General features: G+C 44.1%; 1 protein-coding gene across 6 annotated transcripts in view; it reads right to left on the bottom strand.

The window, feature by feature from the left end:
* Positions 1-21,470, bottom strand: part of Rnf13 (ring finger protein 13) — a 149,403-nt gene that overhangs the window by 21,524 nt on the left and 106,409 nt on the right. For all 6 annotated transcript variants that reach the window (XM_047563018.1, XM_047563017.1, XM_047563016.1 and 3 more), the window contains one exon: positions 13,400-13,505. In XM_047563018.1, the coding sequence (XP_047418974.1) occupies positions 13,400-13,505 (106 nt within the window). The remainder of the gene's footprint in view (positions 1-13,399; positions 13,506-21,470) is intronic.

Below are 21,470 nucleotides of genomic sequence, written 5' to 3'. Positions count from 1 at the left end.
CACGGATCTCGAAGTCAGTGCACCAAGTGAGAGGGATCTCAAAGCGAGTGCACCGAGTGAGAGGGATCTCTAAGCCAGTGCACCGAGTGAGAGGGATCTCAAGCCAGTGCACTGAGTGAGAGGGATCTCAAGCCAGTGCACCGAGTGAGAGGGATCTCTAAGCCAGTGCACCGAGTGAGAGGGATCTCTAAGCCAGTGCACCGAGTGAGAGGGATCTCTAAGCCAGTGCACCGAGTGAGAGGGATCTCAAGCCAGTGCACCGAGTGAGAGGGATCTCGAAGTCAGTGCACCGAGTGAGAGGGATCTCTAAGCCAGTGCACCGAGTGAGAGGGATCTCGAAGCCAGTGCACCGAGTGAGAGGGATCTCTAAGCCAGTGCACCGAGTGAGAGGGATCTCGAAGCCAGTGCACCGAGTGAGAGGGATCTCTAAGCCAGTGCACCGAGTGAGAGGGATCTCAAGCCAGTGCACTGAGTGAGAGGGATCTCGAAGTCAGTGCACCGAGTGAGAGGGATCTCGAAGCCAGTGCACCAAGTGAGAGGGATCTCGAAGCCAGTGCACTGAGTGAGAGAGATCTCGAAGCCAGTGCACCAAGTGAGAGGGATCTCAGAGTCATGCCAAGATGAAGAAGCAGACGCAGAGTATACACACTCTATAATTTGGCAACGTAAAGCTGCAGAAAAAGCAAACTAGTTCACAGTGTACTAACCAGATTTGTGGATGGTGATGGGGCAGGGGGAGGATGCGCAGGACGACCTGCCAGGGGCGAGGAGGGTTCTGCGGGAGCGGAGACTGCTGAGGTGGCAAGCACTTCGCTGCCCTGGTTGCAGTGTGGTTCCACAGCAGTGCATGTGTGTGTGAAGGAGAGAACCAACCAACCGAATTCTGCGATCTAATATGTATGGTTCATTATATGCCGATCATACGGAATACATGTTTTTAAAAGTTTAATACTCTGAAGTGTGTGCAAAAGATTTTCTCCCACTCCATGGGCTCTCTATTCACCTTATTGATTGATTCCTTTGCTGAGAAAAAGCTTTTTAGTTTGAATCCATCCCACTTATTGATTCTTGCTTTTATTTCTTGCGCTACGGGGATCTTGTTAGGGAAGTCTGGTCCTAAGCCTACTTTTTCTTCTATGTGGTGCAAGGTCCCAGGTCTAATTCCTAGACCCTTGATCCATTTTGAGTTGATTTTTGTGCAGGGTGAGAGATAGGGTTTTAATTTCATTTTACTGCATATGGATTTCCAGTTTTCCCAGCACCATTTGTTGAAGAGGCTGTTTTTCTCCATTGTAAGTTTTTGCCACCTTTGTCTAGTATGAGACACTTCAGACAGGGCACTAATCTCTTTAGTTATAAAACTAAAGTTTATAAGAACTTAAAAAACTTTACACCAATACTACAAAGAACCCAATCAATAAATGGGCTAAGGAACTGGGCAGACACTTCACAGAAGATCTACAGGTGATCAACAAATATATGAAAAAGTGCTCATCATCCCTAGTAATTAGAGAAATGCAAATTAAAATTACCCCAAGATTTCATCTAACTCCAACGAGAATGGCTGTTATCAAGAACACACACAATAATAAGTGTTGGTGTGGATGTGGGGAAAAAGGCACACGCATACATTGCTGGCAGAATTGCAAATTGGTGCACCCACTCTGGAAAGCAGTATGGAGATTCCTCAGAAAACTCAGAATGAACCCACCAATTGACCCAGCTATCCCACTCCTCAGTTTATACCCAAAGGACTTAAAATCAGCAAACTACAGTGACACAGTTACATCAATGTTCATAGTTGCTCAGTTCACAATAGCTAGATTGTGGAACCAACCGAGATGCCCTTCAATTGATGAATGGATAAACTATGGTATATATACACAATGGAATATTACCAAGCAACAAAAGAATAAAATTATGGCATTTGCTGGTAAATGGATGAAGTTGGAAAATATCATGCTAAGTGAAATAGGCCAAGTCCAAAAAACCAAAGGCCCAATGTTTTCTCTGATGAGTGGATGACAACATATAACGAAGGAGGGTGGTGGGGAGTAAGAGAAGAATGAAGGAACTTTGGATGATATAGAGGAAAATGGGGTGGGAGTGGGGGTGGAAAGATAGTAGAATAAAATAGTATCACCGTATGTTGTGGCAGGCGAGACCTGGGGCCCAGGGTTATGCCACATGCATCCAAGATGGCGACTGGCAGAGAGCCAAAGGGCGTGCTGAATGCACCTTGAGAAAAACAGGAAGCGTTTACCATTGGCTGTATGATAACCAGTTCACCCGCCTAGCACGTGGACAGATATATCTTACATGTGTGCTTGAGCTCGCGATCGCTCAACCTTTAACAGGATTGGATGGACATATCTGATTACAATTGCTTATGCATGAGACTGCTTATATATTGGGGTGTTATCCGAATAAAGCGGAAGCTGCTTCATGAACTTCGGAAGAGTACATGTCATTTGTCCTGCTGGTCGGCGGCAAGCGGCAAGTGGTGGCCCGCACGGGGAATGGTGAGCGCTCAGGTAAGTAATGAAGAAAATTTTCACTAGCACAGTCAACTAGCAGGTTTCCCTATTTGAGGAAACGGTTGCCTTAAGGTTTCAACAGAAGTTTCCCCTAGAGAGGGAGCGTAACAGAAGATTCCCCTAGTGAGGGAATGTAATGAAAGGCTGTCCCAAGAGACAGCGAAGGACGTCCTGTAGTAAATGAATATGTGTAAGGTGTTGTTTGTGTTACCTTTTCTTGTTTCATTTCTGTTTGTTGTTGTGGCAATTGGACATTAGTTCATTTCTGTCTGACTTCCAAAAAACCAAAATTTCAAGAACGGTTAAGAGAAAGGGAAAAGATATTAGAAACTGTAAAAGAAGAACAATCAAGTCGAGCTTCTAAAAGAGAAAGTAGATGTTCAGATTCAGAACAGGGATGTGACTCTGAAGAACAGGAGCTATCTGAGACAGAGCTAGAAAAGAAGTTCCCTCAGTGGCATTTAACCCCTACGGCGCCACGCCTCCGGCGTATAATCCAGGTCACCACTCTTTTCCGAGTTGTAGGGATGCATATACTTGCTGCACAGGGGCAGCCCCCCAGACAGTGGGCTGATGTAGAATCTCGATCAGTGTTCCCAATATTCCCAGTATTTGAAGATCAAAACAATCAGAGATATCATCAAATATTAGATATAAAATTAGTAAAACAATTAAAAGAGGCAGTTCATCTTAAATTTTTTAAATCTCGATTCTGAGGGCCGATTGGCTACTGACCGTCATTCAGAGCCTAATAAAAAACATGTACCTCAAGTGCTCTGGAAGGACATTCTATCAGGACAATGGAAAGGCCCGGATCCGGTGTTGATCTGGACCCGAGGATCTGTTTGTGTTTTCCCACAGGACGCACAATCGCCAATTTGGGTGCCGGAGAGATTGGTCAGGGCCTCAACAGAGACCCAAAAACAGGAAGAAGATGAGGAGGCTTCTCCCGCTGATGGTGCTGGCGATTTCTCACCAAGTTAATGGAGGAGACTCGCATGAACTATGGGGGATAGTAAAGACGTGGCCCTATCCTGTTCCCCTTACCAACTCTTCTATTCTATATCCTCCTATTTTTTACAACAATTGGCCACATTTCTCCAGTCTGCTGCTCAGTGGGGAAAAGAATGGTTTGGGTTTTTATCTAGGGGAGGTCTAGTGTGTGTTGTATCTGTTCTGTGCATACAGTGTTTATACAAAACGCGTATATATCGGCGCAGAGAAACAGCCCTTATTCGTCAAGCTCTTGTCGCAATTGATGCTGGCTCATCCCCCCAAGACTGATTAAATATGCTGGACTGGTAGTCAAAGACGGGTAAGATTCATGGGGAGCTCATACCGACCTAAGACAGGAAATGAGGGCTAGAGCCTCATTGTCCAATGACGGGTAAGGATGTTGCTCTGCTGTGGACAAACCTAAGACAGGCACGGTCTCTTTTATAAACAGAAAGGGGGAAATGTGGCAGGCGAGACCCGGGGCCCAGGGTTATGCCACATGCATCCAAGATGGCGACTGGTAGAGAGCCAAAGGGCGTGCTGAATGCGCCTTGAGAAAAACAGGAAGCGTTTACCATTGGCTGTATGATAATTAGTTCAGCCGTCTAGCGCGTGGACAGATACATCTTACATGTGGGCTTGAGCTGGTGATCGCTTGACCTTTAATAGGATTGGATGGACATATCTGATTACAATTGCTTATGCATGAGACTGCTTATATATTGAGGGTGTTATCCAAATAAAGCGGAAGCTGCTTCATGAACTTCGGAAGAGTACGTGTCGTTTGTCCTGCTGGTCGGCGGCAAGTGGCAGTATGTAAATGTATGATTACATGATGTTGTGAATCTACACTGTGTACAACCATAGAAATGAAAAGTTGTACCCCATTTGTGTACAATGAATCAAAATGTGTCTTTAAAAATAAAAAAAATTTAAAAAGCTTAATACCATTAAAGAATAGCAACATAAGCTTTCAGGTCACAAGAGAAAGTAAAAGTGTAGACAGAAGACCAAGAAAATAAAATGCTAACCATATGAAGTAACCCAGATATACGTGTGACCTCAATCAGGTTCACCAGTTTCTTTTTTTAAAGAAACACAGCACTGTATAAGGAAAAAATTCCAACTCTACGCTATTGACTGAATGACACATTAAGGCAAAAATAAAAGTAAAAAAAAAAAAAAATAGGCAAAGATATGCCATGGGCAACATTAAGCAAAGAAAAGCGGTGTTCCAAGACAGAGCATGCAGAGCAGCGGTCATCAGGAGACCGTCACGACAATGACAATAAGAACCTTCACTCAGAAAATAGCAGGGCTGGGCTGGACTGGCTCAGCGGCAAAGTGTCTGCCTGCATCCGCAAAGCCAAGGCTTCGATCCCCAGTTACAAAACGAAGAGACCACAAAGGAACCCCACCAGAAAACAACGAAGCTGTGGATGAGACACACAAGTCACAGCCTCAGCAATTTAAGCTGGAGCAGACAAAAAGCGTGGAAGACTCTAGACCTGTGCCGTCCAGAGTGCAGGCGCCAGGAACATCACCAATCAGCACTCGGAGCAGTCAGTCCAAACTAAGATGTGCCCAAAAGGAGGCAGCAAAGCAATCCCACTGTAATAGCAATAATAAACAAATAAATAATAACCTAGGAACAAATTAAGCTAAAACATGAAAGGTCTCTGGAAGAAAATCATAGAACACTGATGAAAGAAATTACAGAGGACGCACAAAACTAGAAAGACAGCTGTGTTCACTGATCGGAAGGACCAATACTGCCAAAATGCCCACACTGCCCAAAACAATCAACACATTCAAGTCAACTTCTATCAAAATACCATCAACTTCTATCAAAATACCAATGGCATTCTTCATAGAATCAGAGAAAAACCTTCTCAAGATTTATACAGAACCACAAAAAACACTAAATAGCCAAAACACTTTTGAGCAAAAAGAACAAAGCAGGGGCATTAGAGACCTGACTTAAAACATGCCTGAAAGTTGTAGAACTGAAGCAGGCAGCACTGCCCGAAACAGACACACAGAACAAGGAAAGGACAGATGGCTTAAGAGACACTCAGGCATCTACCGCCAGCTGATTTTTGACACAGGTGGTAAGGCTTTCTTTTCAATAAATGGCACTGATAAAATTGGATATTCACATGCAGAAGAATGAGGCTAGACTCCTCTCACCAGTTACAAAAATAAATTAAAATGGGCTTGAAGACTTAAATGTAAGACCTGAAACTATGAAACTATTACAAGAAAATATAAGGGAAATGTTTCATAACATTGGAATGGCAAGAATTTTTTGGACAAGACTCCAAAGGTGCAGAAAATGAAAGTAAAAATAGACAAATGGAATTATATCTAATTAAAACCTTCTGCACAGCAAAAGGTAACAACAGAGTGAAGAGACAACCTACCAAGTAGGGAAAAATATTTGCAAACCACACAACTGACAGTTGCTGTGCAGAATACCTAAGGAACACCGAAAATCTAACAACAAAAACATCCCAATCTCAAAAATGGGCAATAGATCTAAAAGCACATTTTTCAAACGAAGGTACAGAAGTGGCGGCTGGTGCAGGAGAAAGGCTCAGCATGACTGACCATCAGGGAGTGCAAACCGAAGCCCATGAGGCTTCGACTCACCCTAGTAGGAGTGGCAGACACCAAAGACTGAACACAGCCTGTGCTGGCGGAGGCAGAGAACAGAGAGCCCTGCCCATGCTGGAGGGACGAGGTCAGCACTGCCACCGTGGAAAACGGCATGAGACTCCTCCGAGAGGCAGAGAGGACTACCACCTGACCCGCAAGCCCACACTGGGGTCTGCCCACAGGACATGAAATCGGCTCCTAAGAGACACCTGCACGCCCCTGTTCTCCGCAGCTCTATTTGCAAAAGCCAAAAATGGGCACGACCGAAGTGCCCATCGCCTGAGGAGTGGACAACATGGCACAGAGCGAAGCCCTGCCACGTGTGACAACGTGGATGGAAGTGGACATCACTGTGCCACGCGAAGCACCCGGGCGCAGCAAGGCAGCACCCCATGGTCCCTCGAGTGGAATCTAACACGGTCGCCCCGCAATGGAGAGCAGGGTGGTGGTGCCAGAGGCCAGCCACAGTGGAGAGCTGGGAGCAATGGCCGCAGGCGCACGCACAGGCGGAGCGGGAAGCTCTGTGGCCGGCCCAGGACGGCGGCTACGACGTTTCAAAGAGCGAGAAGAAAGGGCTCGAGGTTTCCACTACAAAGAATGAATGACGAGCGTTGAGGAGGCGGACGGTTCTGACCCCGCCAAAACTGTGCACACGTACTGGACATTACTACCTGGGATCCATTAGCCTGTGCAATTTTGTTTTTATGTATTTTAAAACTAAAATTTTTAAAAATTGCAGTGTGCTTTAAGTATAAAATACACATCAGATTGCAAACACACAGAGTAGAAAATGTATAACTATAATTATATTAATTTAATGTTGAAATAGATTTTAGATTTAAGTTAAATAAACATTAAAATTAACCTCCCAATTTTTTTACCTTTTTACATTTGACTATCAAAAGATTTAAAATAACAATAAAATGTGAATCACACTATTGTTTTATTGCTTAGCCGTGCTTTAGAAAACGTAATGAAGAGGAACTGGAGACAATCATGGTGGCAACTGCACAATCCTGTGGATATACTGAGAATTAAATCGCATATTTCAAACGGGTCACTTTTATGTTGTGTAAATTATAATAAAGATGTTAGAATCTTTTAAAAATTAATTAAACAAAACAAAACAACAAATTTGAGCCAATGGACATATAACTCTGCATTCTACTGATCTTTTTGTACATGGTTAGTATCTAAAAAATTTAACCACACCTGCTACAAAGTAAGTGTCTGAAAATAACCAAAAAATCTCTAACATACAATGTTTTCTGAAGACAATGCAATTGAAGTAGAAATTAATAGGAAAAGAAGATAGTAAAACATATGTATTCTAGAAGTTTAAAATTTTACTAAATAATTCAGTCACAGAACAGATCATAATGGACAACCAAGTTTCTGCCGGGGCCTGTTCCCTTGGTGCTTCTCTTCCACCTAGACTCCAAGCAACATGAGAAATGAGACGGTAAACTGAGATGGAGGAAGATGAAGTAACTTACTCACTGGAGAACAACTTCCAGTTGAGCTGCAGTTAAGCTGTCCTAAGCAATCAGATGGCCGTGCCACGTCCTGCACCAGCACTGCAGAACCAACCTGGAGGACCTGAATGAGCATCCCACCCCATGAAAGCCTAGTCCCCAAAGAAAGAAGGTGAAGCTGACAAGTCTGTCTGATGCACTCTTCCCATGTGCCACACAGCCAGAGACACTTCCTCTCCTCCAAGAGAGAATCCGTAAAAGGGCAGAGAAGGGCGAGGAGTGGCAGTAATTGAGCTCCCCCTCACATGGATGCAAATATCGAGAGGCACGGAGATACATATCTGTAAAACTTTAAAATTTAAATCAAATGAGAATAAAATATTCCTTATCCAAATTATGGGTTGCAACTAAAGTTATTGTAAAAGATAAATTCATAACACATGCATATATTAGAAAGAAAAAGTTAGTAAGCATTCAGATGAACAAGCGAGAAGATGAATATGACTAAGTGGAAGAAAGAAGATACCAATGATACCAATGACAAGAGTGGAACGCACAACAAAGGTAAGAGAGAAAGCAGAGCATCTAGAATCTAAGCTCTGCTAAGAGTCCAGCTGCTTGACAGCAGGGACTTTAGGCTTTCTGTTCAGTGAGGGGTCTGCAGATCCCGGAGCAGTGCCTGCCCAGGTCTGCGTGGGCACGGGATAAACAGCACTCACTGAGGCCTACATCTGCGGAAGACTAGAAGACAGACGGCTTCTGCCAACACAGACAACAGAGACTGTTTCCACGTCTGTGCAGACGCTCTCAAAGGCAGGAGCACATGGACAGCACAGATCACTCTGTCCCACGGTCTTCAAAACGATTTCTTGAAAGCATACTTCAGTGAGGAGCAGAAAAATACCTGAACATCCACGTGACATGAGAGCGGTCACTAGACTTAGATGATTTTATAGGCAACATCCACCAAGAAATCATGTAAAAGATAAATCTCAATTTTATATTTAAAAAAACTTTCAGAAAAGAGAAAATAAAGGAGAGCTTTAGTTTAACAGAGCTAGAATAATTCAGATTGGCTATTTCTGTGTCTTTAAAATCATGGTAAAATGCACATGCTTCACCGTCTCACCCGCGTTTTAGCTCACACCGCTGCTTTCCCACCACCAGCACCCTGCCGCACAACTCTCCACCTGCAAAACCGGAGCTCTGCCCATCACACCTCACGCCCGTGCTTCCCTCCCCAGGCCTGGTACCCACTGCTCTGCTTTCTGGGGACCAGGCAGCACCTGGGCTTCCCACGCACGGCTGCAGGTGTCAGTTTCCTTCCTCGTGCGGACGTTCCCCACACCCACATACGACACTCTGCTTATCTGTTCCTCTGTAACGGACACTTAGGTTGCTTCCACCCTGGCTACTGTAAAAGATCATCATGAATTTACAAATTATATTCGAGTCCTTGTTTTCAATTCTGTTTGGCATGATATACACAGAGGTGTCACTGTCAGATCGTAGGTGATTTCTGAAGAACTGACATGCCGTTTTCTATGAGTGGATGTGCCATCTACAGTTCCACCCACAGCACTCACAGGAATGTCTGAGTTTTGATTGTCCAGGTTATTCCGACTCCATAAAACTAAACATTTTTCTTACCTGAATATTCAGATTGTCAATACTTTGAAAATTTTGTATCTATATCCAAATGTAAGAAATCTAAATAATCCAAAAATATAGACAAACTTACACAACATAACCAAACAGTATTCCCAGAACACCAGGACGTTTAGATTTTACAAAACAGATTCATGTCACCCAACACACGAACAGAGTAAAAGATCAACCCAATGATCTCACAACACACAGAAGAGAGATATAAATGCAATACCCATTAAATAAGAAAAAAAAATCTGCTTTCTTTATTTTTAACACACTGCTTTTTCCACTGGTTTTACCAAAAAATATAGCACCATGTTAAGTAAGAGGAGGTGCAATAACAGTTATCCAGTTCCTGTTCTGATTTTCCAGGGAAATCTTCTAATATGCCACTATTTAACAATGTTTATTCTAAGTTTTTAGTCAATAATCCTTATCAGCGTAAAGATGTTTACATCTACACCTAATCTGCCAGTGGCATTTTTGTTGTTCATTTTCAAATTTTCTATACATCCTTCCTTTTACACTGAAAACCCAAGAATATCAACAAATTACCAAAATAGGAGATTCCAGCAAGTTTGTGGATATGATTAATATATAAGATGTACAACGTAGAAATCTTGGTTTCTCCTTACAGCTCTCTAGCAAAGGAATTTTCCTTCTAGGAAAAATGGCTGATTTCAGGGCTGTGCCAAAGAAAATTCGAGATGAGCCTGCAGCACAGAAGAGGAACCCTGGAGAGGAAGGGGTGAGGCAGGCGGCGGGAGGGAGGCACGGGAGACAGGCGCCACGGAAGGAGGCGGCCCAGCCGCGGTGCGCAGCTGTGCACACACCACAGGGACTCAACTGTCACGTGCCAATCAAAACATCTCATTAAAGGAAGTAGGACCAACAGAGCAGTGGTAGGAAGGAGGGGAGAGAAGAGGGCAGCACTGGGGATTGCAATGGAGCAAATTATGCTATATGCATTTATGATCAGTCAAAATGACCCCATTGTTAAGTATACCTATGATGCACTAATAAAAAAAGAAGGGCTAAATACACAAAAGGACAGGGGTCAAGTAAAAGGAATATAGGACTCAAACACATTAAATAAGAAAAATAGTGCAGCTTCGGTTTAAACCCAAGCATAAAATAAATATACCTGAGTGCATACTAATATAAATGATAATGAAAGAATGAATGAATGCCGAAAAGAGAAAATCTTCCTTACAGAAGTATTTCAAATAATATATTAGATACTTCCTGCTCCAAAGAGGTGGGGCTTGATTCCTGCCTCCTCACCTTTAGAGTAGGCTAAACATGGTGCCTCGTTTCTAAAGAAAGGAAGAGCAGGAGAAAGGAAAAACATTAACTTTATAATGGAGGAACTGGGCCACACTGCCTTACCCATGCAGAAGGTTCACATCAGGGTTGTTAGGTGGATATCACGTACCCACTGACCCACGTTAAGAAAACACCACTTCAGCTCTGTGCTGATGCTCCTTTTGAAAAACTTAACCCAGTCTAATCACAAGGAAAACAAATCAGACTGGCAGACCCTCGAGCAGGACACCTGGCCTGGAGTCCTCAGACTACTAAGTCCCTGAAGAACAAGGCAGATGAGAGCTGCCCTGTCAGGGGAGACCAGGGGGGAGTGACAAACTGCATGGAACCCCAGGCTGGATCCAGGAACAGAAGCAGCACAAGAATGAAAAAGCTGGTGAGATCCAAGCAACGGCTGGAGGCTGGTGGATGGGAATGTCCCACTGAGTTTCCTGGTTCTGACAGACGGTGCAGATGACCGGCAAGGGGAACTCGAGGGAGGTGCAAGGAACTGCTCTGTGAAACTTCCTGTGACCCTAACAGTGCTCCAAAGTTAAAAGCTGATGGCTAAAAATCATCAATGCTCTTATGTCCTAGTAATGACTAATTAGAACTGCAACTTCAAAATCTCTTTTGTAATAGCAAAGAAAGACCTTTATGTAATAAGGCTAACAGAAGACACAAGGACTGACAGAAAAATGATGAACCCTGTGGATGGGAAGGACCTACATCAACTTTAAAAAAGAAAAGGCATCGGAAATCAAACATTTCAAAAATGGACCTCGACCTCTAAATTAATCTATAACTTCAAAATGACAATAAACTCACTGGATATTGATACAAATATTCTTTATGAAAAATAAGCAAAAATTTTGAAGAGTGGTATTGCTCTGTATTTTTGCAAATTTCTTTGACTATGTGTGAAGAGAATACAGAGAGATTCTCCTCTGCTGTCCCCCTATTGTGTCGCCCATCGGCTTCGGACACGTCCTCCACAACCCAGAAGAACGAGAACAATGGAGCCAGGTGTCCCGCGCTACAGCTGTGGAGTGTGCACAACACCCTGCTGGAGAAGCACCAGATCATCCCCGTCCTCCAGCCGCCAGTCCTCCTTTACACTTTAACATGAAAATCCTTGTGTGTGGAAGCTGAAGACTGACCAGGAACAATCAGACGGAAGGTGAAGACTCTGACCATGAACACCCAGGAGGAAAGTGAAGACTCTGACCATGAACACTCAGGAGGAAGGTGAAGACTCTGACCATGAACACCCAGGTGGAAGGTGAAGACTCTGACCATGAACACCCAGGTGGAGGTGAAGACTCTGACCATGAACACCCAGGTGGAGGTGAAGACTCTGACCATGAACACCCAGGTGGAGGTGAAGACTCTGACCATGAACACTCAGGAGGAAGGTGAAGACTCTGACCATGAACACCCAGGTGGAAGGTGAAGACTCTGACCATGAACACCCAGGTGGAAGGTGAGGACTCTGACCATGAACACCCAGGTGGAAGTGAAGACTCTGACCATGAACACCCAGGTGGAAGGTGAGGACTCTGACCATGAACACCCAGGTGGAAGTGAAGACTCTGACCATGAACACCCAGGTGGAGGTGAAGACTCTGACCATGAACACCCAGGTGGAGGTGAAGACTCTGACCATGAACACCCAGGTGGAGGTGAAGACTCTGACCATGAACACCCAGGTGGAAGGTGAGGACTCTGACCATGAACACCCAGGTGGAAGTGAAGACTCTGACCATGAACACCCAGGTGGAGGTGAAGACTCTGACCATGAACACCCAGGTGGAGGTGAAGACTCTGACCATGAACACCCAGGTGGAGGTGAAGACTCTGACCATGAACACCCAGGTGGAAGGTGAGGACTCTGACCATGAATACCCAGGTGGAGGTGAAGACTCTGACCATGAACACCCAGGTGGAAGGTGAGGACTCTGACCATGAACACCCAGGTGGAAGGTGAAGACTCTGACCATGAATACCCAGGTGGAGGTGAAGACTCTGACCATGAACACCCAGGTGGAAGGTGAGGACTCTGACCATGAATACCCAGGTGGAAGGTGAGGACTCTGACCATGAACACCCAGGAGGAAGGTGAAGACTCTGACCATGAATACCCAGGTGGAAGGTGAGGACTCTGACCATGAACACCCAGGAGGAAGGTGAGGACTCTGACCATGAACACCCAGGAGGAAGGTGAGGACTCTGACCATGAAAACCCACCACCTATTAACATCTTACTATGCTTTTATCACATGTCTGCTCCTATCTGCCTCTCACTAGTCTTACCTTATTCTTCTTAATGTTTTACAATACCTTTCAAAGTAAGTTGCAGATTGCAGTAGGCTTCCCCCCAAATACTAAAGCCCACACCACATTACTTAAGAGTTAAGTACTTTTTACAGTTCCTTTTTTTTCTTTTGAAGTACAATTTACATACAATGAAATGCACAAAACCAAGGATGAGATCAGGTGGATTCAGACAAATGCTGCACATCTGTGCAACCCAAACCTCTACCAAGACAGTGACGGACCCGGCCCTGGAGACCTGCCCCCTTAGCACGCCCCTCACCCTGGTCCCCAGGGTGCCCGCTGCCCTGCTGCTCACTGGTGCTGTCTGGGTTCCAGACTGCATACACTTGGACTCATGCAGTACGAGCTCCTCCTCCCTGTTGGGCTTCCCTGTCCAACGTAGTGCAGTTTAGGTCCATTCACACCATGTTTATTACAATTATGGAAAGTTGTTTCACCTACCATGAAAATGACGATCAAGATGAGGCAGATGCCCACGATGATGAGGAAGGGGATTAAATAGTATTCCAAAGGAAGGCTAAATTCTGGAACCAGGATAATGTGGCCCCTGGAAGAAAGCAAAAAGCCACCACCAATGATGAGGAAGAGCCGTCAAATTATGAGGTTAAGTAAAATCAAGTAAAAATATTTTTTTAAAACACATCTCATTTTCTTTTTTTCTAGAATTGAACCCAAGGTACTTTACTACTCAACTACATCCCCTGTCCTTATTATTTTTAATTTTGAGACACAGTCTCACAGAGTTTCTAAGGCTGGCCTCAAATGATCTCCCTTCTGCAGCCTCCTGAGTTGGTTACAGGCATGTGCCATAGCACCTGGCAACACATCTCATTTTCTAATAAACAATTTCTAATAATTTAAGGAATGTTTTTTATATCAAGTCTACTTTACATATTTTTCCAGATAATTTACCTATATAATTAAAAGAAGATCCTGGACTTAAAGAAAAGCAGTCAATCAATACTTACTGTGTCTGTCTTGGAGAGGTGTTATTTACTGAATCTCCCTGCCCACACAAAAGCTGTATTTTATATGTATCATAAGCATAAAAACTAAAGTGACTGCTTGTCCCTCCTTCTGTGGAAACACAGGCATTGCTGACAGAACGTCACGCTGCTTCCTCCAACGTTCTTCACGGTGCCTGCTGCACCGCGCACCGCAGACACGGCCCTGCGCCCCTCGTCTGTGAGAAGAGGAAGGGACGCAAACCCCCATCTCCTCTGCCCTCCACTGCTGGACTGAGGAAGCCTCAGAGCGTGCGCGCCGGGGCGTGGGAGGCAAGGGCCGCTGCAGGCCTCGTCTCACTGCTGGCAGAACCGCCACAGAGTCGTGCACCCTTGTGCTGCACCAGCAGCCTTCACATGGCTTCAGAGCTCCGCATGGGACCCCAGGGAGGCGTCTCTGCAGGGTCAGCAACACAACCGAAGTCGACTGCACGGGGCCAGGCCTGCAGGCCAGGACGGTGCCAGCAAGGCCACCTGTCATCCAGTGCCGGGTAACAAAGCCGGTGCTTCATGATACGAGGGTTCAAGGTGAAACGACGACGTACAGTATAAGGCAAATAAAAACAGGTGGTTCCTTCCCCGCGATGGAGGAGGTACTGAGGACTCTACCGTTCTTATGAAAAAAATCATGAAAGCAAACTTACTGCTATTCACGCACTACTTCTTATACTCACACTCAAGGAGTTGCACTGAGCTTCACCAAAAACAAGGTCATACCAGGTCATTTTCCTCCAAGATTTAAATACCTTCCCCAAATTGCCAAGACAGCTTGAATACAAGTGGGTTTTTTCTCTTCCTTGTTTTTTTTTTTTTTTTTTTTTTTAACTCCAGTCAATTTCCAGCAGAACGAGGGTACAAAGGATTTCACATGCAGTTTTTGTAGCTTTAACTGTCAGTGTTAAGAGAAAGTGCAGCGCGTCTGGGCTTATCTATCTGGTACCATCTCTTCTAGCAGGAGGCCAGTTTTGTAAATAATGTCCCTGTTCCTGGCACAAACTCTGAGACTGCCATGAGCCAATGGTACCACTTCTACGTACAAAGGGCCTTTCTGTGAGCCGCTGACCCTCTGCAGCCTCCCCCTCCACCCCACCACATGCTACGTAGGAACTGACATTGCTGGGATTTAGCAGCTCGACTACCGCACAGCCTCACTTGAGCCCACTGCAGCTCCCTCACATCTCAGGAGCAGGAAAGCTTACACCACTTATGTTCTGATTTTTCCTTCTCTCTTTATGCTATTGGCCTCCTAAGACACACTGGGTTTGTATAAGATAAATAAACACTGTTCCATAAAACAAGCCCCAGGATTGCTCAGAAATAAACAAGCTGCTAGGTAAGAAGAAACAAGTTGAAAGAACAGTCCCAGTGAACTAGAAATGAACACACTTTAGCAGAAACTTCCTGTGTGCTTATAGCTACAAAATGAACTCCAGAGTCTTCTGGAAGCAGTGTCGGGATTCACTGGCATGACTGACACTCTACACACTTCGTTAATGCTTTCCTGCTGTATTTCAAGTCATTTTAGTTTGCTGCTAAGACACAGTATATTTCAAATGTTCATGATCGATAAAAGGTTGTGAACACCTTGAATGAAGAGCTGAATGTACATGCAAGACACTGCTTTTGTTATCCCTCAAGAATCGCTAATGGTGACGCTGAGGCCGCAGGGTGGGGAGCCACACGAAATGCCAGTCCTGTGGCTGCACTTGTTTCCTCTGTGCTTTCAGCCTGCAGACTCACCCTGGTCCTGGTCCCAGACTGATGTGCGTGTGAAAAAGGAGGGACTGAGATGGCCTCAGTGAGCACCTCACCTCGCAGCTTCTGTGCCCAATCCTGAGTGCCCTCCAAGAGCTCTGCAGCTGACACTTGATCACTGAGGCGGAATCCCAAAAGACCCAGGAATTAAGACCTTCTTTTCCCCTGCATGTGTTCCCAGGCTCATTTCAAACCACTACTGAGACCTAAGCTTTTTTTTTTTTTGGGGGGGGGGGGTTGCTGGGGATCGAACCCAGGGCCTTGTGCTTACAAGGCAAGCACTCTACCAGCTGAGCTATCTCCCAGCCCCTGCACTCTACCAACTGAGCTGTCTCCCAGCCCCTGCACTCTACTGACTGAGCTGTCTCCCAGCCCCTAAGCTTCTTAACAGTATCTCCCAACCCCGCTGTTCACGCATGAAGCCTTGCCTTCTCCTATTCTGACACCTAACCCCACCGCCCAAACGACCCAGCTTGAGGACTTACAGCCACACCAGGGCTGTGGGCTACAGACCAGCAGCGATCCAGGCAACAAGCTCTGCCCGGGCTGCACACACCACGGCCTCAGCTGACTGCGTGCACGAACCAGCCCCTTCCAGACACAGCTGATGGCCAACAGCCCATGTCCACAAGACAGGCACAGCAGGCCCTGTGTCCCCGAGCAGCACCCCCGATTTTCTGCCAGTATACTGCTCTGTCGTGCTGGGAATCCTGAGGTGGCATAAAGGCAGTTTGATTTCACCCACATCTACTGAACCCTGACCATGACAGTCTCTGTACCCAGTGCTAGGGATGGGTCATACAAAAAGTGAGCGTCCACAGTCATAAGAGAAGACAGAAAGCCTGAAGTGCAAGGTTCTTTCCTTGTCCTCCTCACGTTCAAAAGAGAGAGCAAGTCCACGGAGACTCAGTGACCTCCTGGAAGCCGCCCCAGCCATCTCCCCACGTTCCACCACTCACCCTGATCGACGACAATCCTTTCCTCGGCCTGCAATCTTTAAAAATTGTATGCCACCCAGTTATTTACCTTTCTTAGTAGAAATTTACAAAATGCTTGTAGAGTTAAAGTTTTTAAAAGACCAAAATAGTAAGAGGACACCAGTTTACAAAAACGTTCCCTACAAATAAAGAAATATTCCATGTAACCAATGAGTTTTCTTATCAGATTGGCAGTTAACTAAAAAGACCAATAACTACCTTTTTGGGAGGGCAGTGTGGTAAATGTTTACTGAACTTTAAAACAATTTATCCTTAATCACATGCAGGTGCTTTTGCTAAAGAGGCAGCTATACAACTACACACACTGTATGGTCAAGGATATTATCATAGCACTCTGTTTAGCACACAAGCAATTATTTGAAGAAGGATAAAGGTTAGTACCTAGGAAGCATTTACTACGTATTGGATATTCTTCAAAGAATTTTATGAACGTGTTTACTAATCCTTACAGAAATGCTGTCACGTACATTCTATTATTGTTGTTCCCATTTTTAAAGAGGAGGGAATCTAAGGCCCAGAGGTGATGAATTGTTGCTCAGAGTCACATCCTAGGAAGTGGCGGAAGTCAGGATGATAAACCCTGCTTATCTAGTGGCTTCACAGGTTGGGTAAATCAAGGTCTATCTAAATAAAGGATTACTGTACTCGTGTTTTTTAACAGTAGTTAAAAGACTGGAAAATAGCTATGAAGAATGAAATACAACAAGACAGGAACTGACACACACTTTCTATCACACCATCACACATTAACTGGCTGAGCCTGGAATGGAACGAGACAATGTTCAGAAACGATGAACACGCATTCCACCCCTGAACCAGCGACCCCGCTCACAGGAAGCCACTGCAAAAGCATACCAACAAAACAAAGGACTTACCTACAAGGTCATTCTCTACAGCACCAGTTACAACAGCCAAAGAATGTGGACAACTCATACCTCCAGCAACAGGAGACTAATAAAGCACTAACACAGACAAAGACTGGAGCTCTGTGCAGCTCCTAGTGGGAAGGGAGAGTCCCTCTCTGCTCTGGCCTCCAGGATGCACTGCTAGGCCAAAAGCAGGTCGAGGATACAGTCCACACACTGAGAGTTGAAGATCAGGAGAAGAAAGGTCATTTGCCTATTAATTTTTAACTTAATGAATAATAAACTAAATCTTTTTGAAAAAATTGTTACTACTATCAGGCAAGGATAGAGTCAAGATGGACAAGGTGGATGATACGCAGGGTCTGGGCTTCTTTGAATATGATTTATTTTCGTTGCTTTGACTTTATACTTAACTATCAAAGTCGCCACTGGGAAGAGAAGGAGCACTCTCCATGCCCTCAAGGAATGAATCAGACAGACTTGTATTCCCAGTTGTAAACAACAGCACAGATGATATTCCACGTCTTTACAAAAAAGTGATTTAACTTTAATATCTACTGTGATACACTCCAAGCAGGGAAGAACTGCTTTTTAAAAATGTTGGCAGGGCTGGGAGACAGCTCAGTTGGTAACCGTGCTTGCCTTGCATGCACAAGGCCCTGGGTTCGATACCCAGCACCGCAAAAAAAAAAAAAAAAAGAAATATAAAAATGTTGACAATAGTACTGATATCATTCTCCTGAGTCTGTTGTGTCTATATTGTGTAATTAAAACTAATAATAATTATTATATTGTCTTCAGCTTAGAAAAATAAAACACAGATTTAAGATAAATGAAGTAAAAATCCTGTAGTCCTGAATTTCAATTGGAAACAATAGTATCCCTTCAGGATTTATTGTATCTTTTAAAAACATAGTCAGCACTGCAAAAGTTCATAAATACATATATTTATATCTATATATTAAATATTAAACATATTCTCATATTTTTCCATAGCTTTGTTGCTGGGAGGGCAAGAAGGAGGGAGTATAGGTTAGGTACGGGTAGACAGACAGTTCGAAAGGGCAAATCGATATGCACAGGTCTACAAACCTTTACACACAATTCTAAAACCTAAAAAGCATTAAAATATAATATTTGCTTGTGTTCAACCCCCAGTGTGTGTACTCTATTTAGAACGTTTGCAATTTTCTAATCAACTTGAAATGAACTGGCAGGAAAATATACTTATAAACTCATTGCAGTTTCATTAACTTGTATAATTTCAGATGCTGCTTCAAGTCCTATTTAGAAAGTTAAACTTGTAAAAATCCCCAAATTTTCCAATTCCTCAATATAATTCTCCAAGAGGTGGAATAAAAGGTCTTGAGAACTTGTCTTACCATGGAAAGAATATTAACTGAAGAAAGTTTCAAAATATTACATATTGTGTGGTTCCATTTTATGAACACATTACCATTAATTAATGGGAGTAATCAAATGGGAAAACTGAAGGCTTTAACAGCTGTTATTGAAGAACATCACAGGGGACTCTATTTCATATGTTTCCACTTCAGAAGTTTTACATAATTTTACCAGCATGTATGTATTACTTTTTAATGTAAAAAAGTATGATTTTATAATTAAAGACAAAAGACTCTTTAAGATGCATGTGGTGGGTGATCTGGATTGTCAGCCTGACTGGATTAAGAGATGACTAGACGGAGGATCCCAGGAGTCTCAAGGAGGGTGTTCCAGGAATGACTGGCATGTGGGACAGGAAGTGGGGACGCACCCTAAGTGTGGGCATTGCCATCCAATAGGTTGGAGGCTTGGATGGAACAAAAGCTGGGAAAACAAGGACGCAGCCGCAGCAAGCTCCGTCCTTCTTGCGCGGGTTCCGGATCGCTGCTGCGATCCCCGAGGCCGGCAGACCTGCGTCCTTCACTCTTCCAAAGCTCTCTGCCGCTGCCTCTCCAGGGAGTTCCCAGGCTTTTGGTCCTGGACTGCAGCATCAATGATCCCTCTGGTCCTGAGACCCCAACTTCGTGGACGGAGCAGCTACTGGTTTCCCCAGCTCTCCAGCCTGCGGACGGCCACTGTGGAATCACCCAGCTTCTGGTGGTGTGAGCCAGTCTAGTAAACCCCTCTCATAATCATACCCTTATCTACATCCTGTTGGCTCAGTTCCTCTAGAGAACCCTGACTAATATAATGCATATTAAAATACAGAATTTTTCTAATGAAGTTACAAAGTCAAGGTAAAAGCAAATATTAGTTCTCCCCCCTACTAACCACTTGAACATGGCTGACAAAAATGCCATTTTTTATGACTGTTTTTTGATAGAACATCCAAAAGTATAGTCCCTAACTTAATAAAGATGTTCTTAGTGTATGAGAATAGTATTTTAAATTATCAATACTATATGGTGAAAAATGACAAAAACAAGAGAATATCTCGCCTGCTTCTTTTTATGCATTTGCAAACTCAAATATTCATATATTCCCCCACAAATAATCAGAATTTTATTTCATAGTGCCAGTCTCTTCTTTTGTCGAATGTGGACCACTGACAGCACTGACCTCTAGGTGGCGGTTGTGAGAATCAAGTGGATGGCCGTGGAGAAGTCCTGCTCTCAGGAGGGCCTGGCACTTAGGTGCACACTCAAGACACCAGCTGCACTTACTGCCCACAGTCACTATTGTTCCTCTTAGTTCCTGCCCGCTATGTTCTGGAGATCTGTTTCATGGAAGAAGCTTTGGAGTGCTCACTGCATTACTGTAGATGAGAAAGCTGTGCCTTAATGCTAACTTTAGTCTAAAGGTTCCTTCGAATAAGATTTTGGGGGAGGGGTTCATATTGAAGATTTTATTCCAAATAAACTTATAAAACTTTAAAACTGACTTTTTGTCTTTGTAGAAGTTAGTCGCACTGATTCTATGTTGATAAAATTATTTCTTTAAATAGGATATAAATTGGGCACAGAGGTACACACACCTGTGATCCCAGCTGCTTTGGAAGCTACAGCAAGAGGACTGCAAGTCTGAGGCCAGTCTGGGCAATTTAGCAAGACTCTCAAAATAAAAACATCAAAAGGTCTGGGGACACAACCTAGCAGCAGAGCACTTGCTTGGCGTAAGATCCTGGGTTCAGTACCCAGTACTGCTATTGTGTGTGTGCATACACATAAACATGTCTTCCTGGAAAGATAAGCCGCATGGTTTTTAAGTAACAGTGGTTTTGTAACAGGGGTTCACTTATGCTTTGACTTACATCCCTTGTCGCTTTGAAACTTCCATGGTTTTTTCTTTTTCCCAACCTTTTCCCTTAACTTCTTTTCTCTAACCTCCTCCTCCCTGAACTTCTTTTCCCAGATCTTCTCTTTCCTCATCTCTCCTCCCCAGTCTTACTCTCTGAATCACCTCTGAAAGCCCCGTCCCTATGATGGGTAGAATCACAGACTCTGGAACCTGAGTCCCCGTGTTTCTCCTTTGCTAGCAAAGCAATAACCTTTCTTTTTCCTTTTCCTCGATATGATATGGGCATCTGGGACAGGGACCAAGGTTTCAGCAATAGTTGGACTGAAATACAAAAGGCAAAGTTTTATCTTGTTAGCAACATTGGTGCCAACATTACTAACTCTCTAGCACCAACATATTTTAATATATAATCATACACAGAAGAAACGGTACAATAGTCTTAAAATCATCCTGACTTAAAAAGAGAACATTTAGCCAATAGAGTTCATACTAATATATAATCCTGACTACAATTAATATCACGTAATTCCACCGGAACATAAGGAAGAATTCAGCCAGGCGTGGTGGCACAGTCCATAACTCCAGAACTTGGGAGGCTAGGGGAGGTGGATTTCAAGTTCAAGGCCAGCCTGTAACAAAATAAACAAAG

The sequence above is a fragment of the Sciurus carolinensis genome, chromosome 9, assembly GCF_902686445.1.
Source record: "Sciurus carolinensis chromosome 9, mSciCar1.2, whole genome shotgun sequence".
In the NCBI taxonomy this organism is placed as follows: domain Eukaryota; kingdom Metazoa; phylum Chordata; class Mammalia; order Rodentia; family Sciuridae; genus Sciurus; species Sciurus carolinensis.
Note: the sequence above shows the minus strand (reverse complement) of the source record. Positions and strands in the feature narration are given on the sequence as shown.